The 7912-nt window shown below is 37.4% G+C and overlaps 1 protein-coding gene across 1 annotated transcript in view; it reads left to right on the top strand.

Moving 5' to 3' along the window:
• Positions 1 to 6972, top strand: part of AZIN1 (antizyme inhibitor 1) — a 32830-nt gene extending 25858 nt beyond the window's left edge. The window contains exons 6-12 of the mRNA XM_068932885.1: positions 131 to 265; positions 1934 to 2015; positions 3292 to 3366; positions 4484 to 4649; positions 5224 to 5339; positions 5444 to 5658; positions 6296 to 6972. Of these exons, the coding sequence (XP_068788986.1) occupies positions 131 to 265; positions 1934 to 2015; positions 3292 to 3366; positions 4484 to 4649; positions 5224 to 5339; positions 5444 to 5658; positions 6296 to 6407 (901 nt within the window). The 3' untranslated portion in view covers positions 6408 to 6972. The remainder of the gene's footprint in view (positions 1 to 130; positions 266 to 1933; positions 2016 to 3291; positions 3367 to 4483; positions 4650 to 5223; positions 5340 to 5443; positions 5659 to 6295) is intronic.
• Positions 6973 to 7912: the final 940 nt, after the last annotated feature.

A 7912-nucleotide genomic window follows, 5' to 3' on the forward strand; every position in this document is an offset into this window, starting at 1 on the left:
GTTCACTTGACTCGTCCATCGATGGAGCTGGAGTACTGACAACATAATCAACATGCTTCTGACAGTCTTCAGGCTTCACATGTGCTGATGATGTAAACCAACTGCCCCAATCATCTTCCCCTTCTCTTAGGCTCTTACTGCACATTGCCACAGAAGACATTAGTGCTGATGAGGAGATGAATATGAAGTTTGGTACCACCCTGAAGAACTGTAGGCACCTCATGGAATGTGCTAAGGAGTTTGGAATCCAAATAGTTGGGGTTAAGTGAGTAACTTTATTGTTCTCTCCTGACTACTGAGATGTGTTTATGATATGCTCAAGACTTGGAACTACAGCATGGTGTTTTGTTTGTTTATTTGGTTTCTTTAACAGGTTAAGAAAATATTTTTTTGATCATGTCAGTTTTTGTTTGCAAGCAAAACAACTAGTAGGCAAGGAGAAAGTAGTATGAAACAAAGTAATTTTACTGTCATTAAAGCAATTCAAAAAAGCATCAAAAATCTTTCTGACATGGTAAAAGAAAAGTTAAGCATAGCTATTTTCTAGCTATGCTTTTGGACTTCTCTGGTAATTTGGCTTGTAGTTTTTCAGCAGTAAACAGATGAGCAAATGAGATGCTAGTGTAGGATAGCTTGGACAGATGTTGATCTAGGCAAACCTGGGGTTCAGTTTTCTCAGAATGAAGTCTTGTGTCTCTCATTGATTTTGTTTAGAGGCAGTACTCAGGTTTTTGGCTTGCAGGTGGCAGAAATTAATCGCAGTGCTCTGAGAGCTTCCAGATAGTCTGTGGTATTTTAATTTGAAGTTTGATGTACCAAAGGGTTTTATTGTATGGAGCAAAAATGCATGCATGAGTCTTGGTTCTCTTTGCCTTTAACTACTAATACATGACGTGCTTATGAATCCTTTAAGAAAGCAATCAAACAAGTAAAACAAGGGTGGGTCCTCTGTCAGAAAAACAGACTAAAAAGTGATGACATTACTAAGAAAAAGTATTTCTTTTATATCCAGGATATCTGAACTAATTTTAACCAAGAACACATTGCTTTTTTTACATTTTAAATAGATTTCAAACTTGGGTTCATTCAAATGAGTTGCATTGACTTTTTAAACTTTTAACCTTTGCCTCAGTGGTATTCCTTAAAGTGAATGAACATGGATTAGACAGTTTAGTGGCTCAGTTTAGGTATGTGTATGGGGCATCCAAAACGAGCAGACCGTGCTAATCTCGAGAGAGTCAACGGAAACGTCGATACTTATTTTAGTACCTCAGCTACTGCGAGTAGTGTGGCAATATTTAACCTTTTGGGCAAGGAGCTAGAGAGGATTCAGGAGACTGGGAGGCAACACTGCTTTGCTAGCCTGCTTCTTGCTGTGAAACCAGGACCTGGCTTGATTGGTGAAGAGGCTTCAGAAGAGGGTAGTAGTGGGACATCCTTGCCGCGCCCCCCCCCCCCCCCCCGACCTAAATGTTAGGTTGAGTAGATAGCATATACAGTACAGCTCTAGCTTTGGCAAGAGCTGGGTGGCCCAGGGGAGGGGACATGCAGGCAAAGCAATGCAAAGAAGATAGGGTAAAACAGGGGTGACTTTATACGAGTACTATTAGCTTTGGCACATGTAAAAGAAAACTTAACTGCTTTGATATTGAAGACTGAAAGGTTCGGTAAACTTGTCATTATTAAAGATTAGGATATTGCAGGCCACTCTTAGCATTCAAAGCAAGACAGGCCCCATGCACAGAGATACAGTGGAGTAGAAGGCAATCATCATTTGAGCAGCGTTCTTTATATGATTAGTGTATATCATGCAAACTCATCTTTTGCCACTTGGGAATAAACTACTTTCCTTACTATTGTGGATAAAGAAGCAGTTTGCTTGCTCTGAAGGCTGTGAGGTTCTGTATATTAACTGCATCTTTATTTCTTTCAGATTTCATGTTTCAAGCAATTGCAAGGAACTGCAAACGTACATTCATGCTATATCTGATGCTCGGTGTGTGTTTGACATGGCTGTAAGTAGATAAATATATATGTGCAAGTGCTTCAGCAGAGGATCTGTTCTATTCTCATCATACCAACAAGCCAAGTACATTATTTCTAAAATATATTGTATTAGTGTAGGAAATGTAACTTTCAGTAATTAGCCAAATATGCCTTGTGAGATGTGGCAGAGGTAGAACAAAGTTTATAATCCTAGTTCTGGAATTCTGGAAAAACAAATACAAAGAAATTGGCAGAAGTTACTGAATACTGTCCCACTGACAGGCAGTAGCCTAGTATGCAAGCAGTTATAAATCAGTAAACTTTTATAGGCACCATAGGGAAAAAGTATTGTTGTTATCAAATGCAAGGCAACGATATTTGCCAAGATGACCTACTTCCAATGAAGAATAAAACGAAACACTTTAACAGCTACTACTTAGTATTGACTTTCAAATGAAAATTTAGTCTTCCACTTTTGCTAAAAGCTTTTTGAATTCAAGTTTCAATCCTATAAATATACAGCTTTTCTTAAGTTACACTAAAATGTTAAGTATTTGTCTTGGCATTTATGTTGAAAGAAATATTAACTTGAAGCATGTGACTTATTTCTTACAATGCTTAGGTTGTAAAGATTTCACACTTGGGAATTAGAATTTGAGTAAAGTGGAATTGTTTTAGGGGTACTTCAGATGACTTATCTAAATATGTATTGCATGTTCTATATGTATTTGCCCTATCACAAAAAATATTTTATTTGAAAACATCTTGTCATATAAAATGAGAAGCTTGTAAACCAAATACAGAAGAATTCAAGTAATCTCTTTACTCTCATTATGGCAGTTCATGCGTTAACTGTGACTGGTCATACATGACGAGCAACATAACTAAGGTTCTCACACTCATCTTTGCGAATGTGCAAATGTATTCTAGCAGTCTTTGTTACCTAAGTGCTGTCTAAAAGACCTCCTGTATACATATTTGTAAATTCCAAAAACTCTTTGGTGCAATGCACCACCCTGGTTAGCAAATATTGCCCGAATATAACAAATGGCACAAGATGGGAGTTGAGACTGCAGTAGGACTCTTACTAGAGATTTGTGTAACCAGCCGCTGATATCCCAATACTATTACTTCTAGGTTTAGTGCAGGAATACTAATTTTTATTGTGATGTAACTCCTTCACTAGACTGTCCTGTGTTAAATATACACAGAAGTGTAAGTATATAGAAAATGACCGTAGTAAGGAACAACAAAAATATTGTTACAGTTGCACTTGTGTACTTAAATTCTTCCTGTTTGTTTTAGGAAGAATTTGGCTTTAAGATGAACATGTTGGATATTGGTGGGGGCTTCACGGGTTCTGAACTGCAGCTGGAAGAGGTTTGTTGAAACACTATTTGTGAAGTTGAATGCTTAACCTTTCAGTTCCAACTAATATTGATAGATAAAACCCATTTTTAATTCCACAACAATAGACTGCAAATCCGTAAGATCTAAATAATTGGTTGTATATTCTCTGTCGTGGGTATTGCGATGAATTCTTGAAGGTGATTGTTATTTCTTTTTAATCCTGTTCATAAGTTATTGTCACCGGCTAAATTAAGTTAAGGTGGCTTAAGCTAATAATTTTTTACACTTGACTGTTATATGCTCTGCTGCATGGTTTGGGCCATGATTGATTAGCATGCTTTTGTTCATAAACCATATTGTTACTATACTGCAATTCTTGGTACTTTGCGTTATTACTGAAGACAAAAAGCTTTGACCTTATCTCTGCTTTGGTCATCCTTAAATAAAACTTTTGGGATTGGTTTGGCATAAACTGGATCTTCGGTATGCAGTATTTCCTAATAGTTTAAATGGGTTATTCTGTTTTATGTTGTCTTTAGGACAAACTCCCTGAAGGTAGGGCAGTCAACTGATTCAACAAAGTTAATAATAACAAAAAACAGTTTTTTGTTAGCTTGTTCTAACTGTTACTTAGTTAACCTACTTGTTAACCTTGAGGCAAGTATGCGGCTTAAGATTTGAGAAATTCAGCTATAATCAGTATTAAATAATTCAATCTGCTTCCAATGTGAAAGTATTCAGAACTGATCGCATAACAAGCCCTTTCATTGGTCTTGTGTTGGTTTCGTACATAATTTTACATTGTATACTGTGCTAGAAAAACTTTGAAATTACTTGCCTAATCTTGAGTGTGCCCCAAGTTGAACTTTGGATGGAAACAGGGACTGCATCATATTCAGATTCATGGTACTCGGTCTTCAGTGCTTAACTGAATGTTCTACTTCCAACCACTTAAATTTTGGACCTCTGGTAAGGGCACTTGTCAAAGAACAGAGGAGTAGAATAAGCTTGTGGCATGCTTTACTAGAACTGTGTATTGCTGACTGGAAACTTGTGATGGACAAACTGTCAGCCAAATGTCTATATCAGTAAATGCATATTTTAATGAGATGAGTCTTATAAGTCTAATCTGATTTCAATTTTGTAGGTTAATCGTGTCATCAGGCCGCTGCTGGATGTCTACTTTCCTAAGGAATCTGGTGTTAATGTGATTGCAGAGCCCGGATGTTACTATGTTTCGTCTGCATTTACACTAGCAGTTAACATCATTGCAAAGAAAACTGTTGAGTATGATAAACTTCTTCCTTCTGGAGGTAAGCAATGTATGTACCTTTTGCATGTTATGAATTGGTGCAGGTCGGAATGGACTAGTTTGCCTTTATATGTTTAATACATGCCCTGTGCCTGAGTTGTAATCCATCTTTTGGATTTTGACCATGCATTATTTGTATCTTATTTTCTCCTTGTTACAATTGTTTTTAGCATTTCCTGTTTCCTTAGTAATACTGTTTGACTTCTCAGTGACTTACATTGCCAACATAGTAACCCTATGTTGTGTGGTCTACAGAAAGTTTAATTAGAGGAACAACGTAAGAGGGCTAGTCTGTCTGCTAAAATAGACACTGGATTTACATTCTTAACAATGTTACTGAAAAATGTTAATTTATTAAGCCTTTGCATTTCATGATGCAGCTAAATTGATAATCTGGCTCGTACTGATTACTCTGTTCGTAGTTACAGTATATATGGCTCCTCCTTTTTAGGAAGAAGCTGTTGACTTAAGTGAAATAAGCATTTCTTTTGCAGTCTAACTTTAAAAAAAAAAAAAAAAACCAACCAACCAAGCAACCACACACACATGCAAGATACCTTTCTTTTTCCTTCCAGTGGAGCAAACCAGGAATGATGAACCAGTATTTACATATTACATAAATGATGGTGTTTATGGTTCTTTTGCAAGCAAATTGTCTGAGAAACTGAATACTACTCCGGAGGTTCACAAGGTGAGTCCTTTTGTGTTTTTCAGAGAGGCTAAACAATTATCCCTGTGTGTATTTGAAACTTTTAATAAATGAATATCTGAATTATTTGGATCACTTCCATATAGAAATACAAGGAAGATGAGCCTCTGTTCGCAAGCAGCCTTTGGGGTCCATCCTGTGATGAGCTTGATCAAATTGTGGAAAACTGTCTTCTTCCTGAGCTGAGTGTTGGAGATTGGCTGATCTTCGATAATATGGGTTCTGGTACCTTAGGTGAACAGTCTACCTTTAACGACTATCAGAGGCCACTGATTTACTACATGATATCTTTCGGTGACTGGTAAGAAAATTGACTTAATGGTGACAAGACTGTTTTTACCCCCTTCAAGAGTGCACACACAGCACTTATAATAACAAATACAAGAAGATGCAAGTATTTCATTTTAAAATGAATGCTGGCCGGAAGAGCTTTTTGTTTTGGTTGGTTTTTTTACTATGCTGTCCAACTTCACCAAGATAAAACTGAGAATTGTCATAGACTGCCTATTTTAGGACTGACAGAAAAGTGAAGTTCCTAATGTGAACTGTGGATTTAGTGGTACTTGTTCCTGAGCTGAACCCTTTTACTGCTTAACGTTGACGTTTTCTAATACTAGTAATTGCAACTTGCATACAATTTTGGCATCATAGTTGCAGGCAGGAAAGTTAGTAACACTGTTGCAATGCTGGTGACAGTTGAGTAACCTGTTCTAAAACCTAAGTAGCAGAGGCCCTCAGCCTCCCTCGATGGAGAGTCACAGCCTTTCTGTGTTTGTCAAGTATGGGCATAGTTGATCTTCTCCCTTGCTGCTGAGACTAAGGCCGCCATCATGGGGGGCAGTAGACTTCAAACGCCAAATTTAATGCTGATTTCTGATGTTAAATGGTATGTGAGGACTTTTTCTTCTTGATTATAGCTGTTACACTTTCTGTTGCAGGGATGAGATGCAAGATGCTGGAATTACTTCAGACACATTGATGAAGAATTTCTTCTTCGTGCCTTCTTGCATTCAGCTGAGCTCAGAAGACCGCTTTTCCACTGCAGCTTAAACAGGCATTAACGCTTCATTTAGACCTGCAATTGCAAGTCTGTAGTTTGTCTGGTCAACATTCCAGTGTGGAAGAAATGGAACAATCTTGAATTCAATTCATTCTCTTCAAAACTTGAAAAAATAGTAATAGCTAATTGGGACCAGGCAAAACCAGCTACAGCTACAATTCACTGGGGCGTGTGGGAGGGTTAGATAATGGCATCCAAATTTAAACTTAACAGTTTGTTCAACCCCTGAGCGTTTAAATATGCAACAAAATGGATGACTTAGTGGAGATGGAAACCCATCACTTGGGTTCTTCAACAGTTTACATACAAGTACACAGTTTTTATACTAAGGATTCCTGTTAGAAAAGTCTTGTAAAGTTATTGTCTTCTGCCCAGATATATCAAATGTCAGTGGGAAACCAGTGTGACTTCATTAGATGTTTAGTGTATTTAGAATGTGTAAATTTGTGCTTTGAACTGTAGTTTAATAAATGTAAAATTGCATCATAGTATTTGTTGTATTTGACCCTTGATGTACCCCTTGTATGATTGCAATAAAACTTTGTGTAGATTTTACTTTTTTCAGGCTAACTTTGGGAGGGGCTAGGCAGAAGAGGTAGCTATAAAGTAGATGTATACATGATTTGAGAAGCCTGCTTTTCTCTAGCCCATTCCTTCAATTTTAAGTTAGTAGAGCATTAAGTCATGAATAATTTAAGTAAATTAGGTTTAATAAACCTGTGTTAAGGTTGGATAAGTTACTGGAAGGTTGAAATGCAGTTTTGTAGTGCAGTTTGTAGTGTTTCTTAGAGTATGATCTTAGTTTACCAGTTCTAAAACTAAAAATAGCAAACCTGCCATAGATATAGATGTACACAGAAGAGGTAGTCTTTTAGCTAGCGTGCATGTAGTGATCCCATTGCAGCATGCGTTAGTACAGCTCCGCTGGTTGTCGCAGAACCTCTGGCTTTTTTTTCTTTAGTGGGGTTTATTGAAGAGTCAATTTCAGCTAGCTCTGTATAGTGCAAACTCCTAACAGAAGGGCTACATGTTTTTCAGAAACCTCAGTGCTCTCTTTCATTGTACTTTAAATATATCCACAAAGTAAAGATGAAGCACGCTACTGAAAGTATGCACTCCAACTGCACTAACAATTTTGCTGAAACCATTCAGTGGATTTCCTTGTTCTGTTGTTGGAGCCTCTTAATTTCTTTTAGGTCCTTTTCTTGCTTTCTCACTTTAAGTTAATCTCCCCAGCCTTAAAATTGGGTGAGGGGGAGGGAGAAGGCATGTCAGCTTTTTGAAATGATATATCAAGTTCTAGATCCTGTAGTCAAAGGGGGATTATTTTTAACACTTGGGGGTAGAATTTCTATCTCTTGGTTGCAAGTGTATCTCACAGAAGTGCCAAGTGGTAGAAATTCTTAGCTTTTTGGTTCCCTAAGGCAAAGACTTCATAAAACTTGATGCCCCTTTTACTCAAAAGGGGGGACAGCTCATCATGGAATGAGCTTTT

Source organism: Struthio camelus, chromosome 2 (assembly GCF_040807025.1).
Source record: "Struthio camelus isolate bStrCam1 chromosome 2, bStrCam1.hap1, whole genome shotgun sequence".
Classification (NCBI taxonomy): domain Eukaryota; kingdom Metazoa; phylum Chordata; class Aves; order Struthioniformes; family Struthionidae; genus Struthio; species Struthio camelus.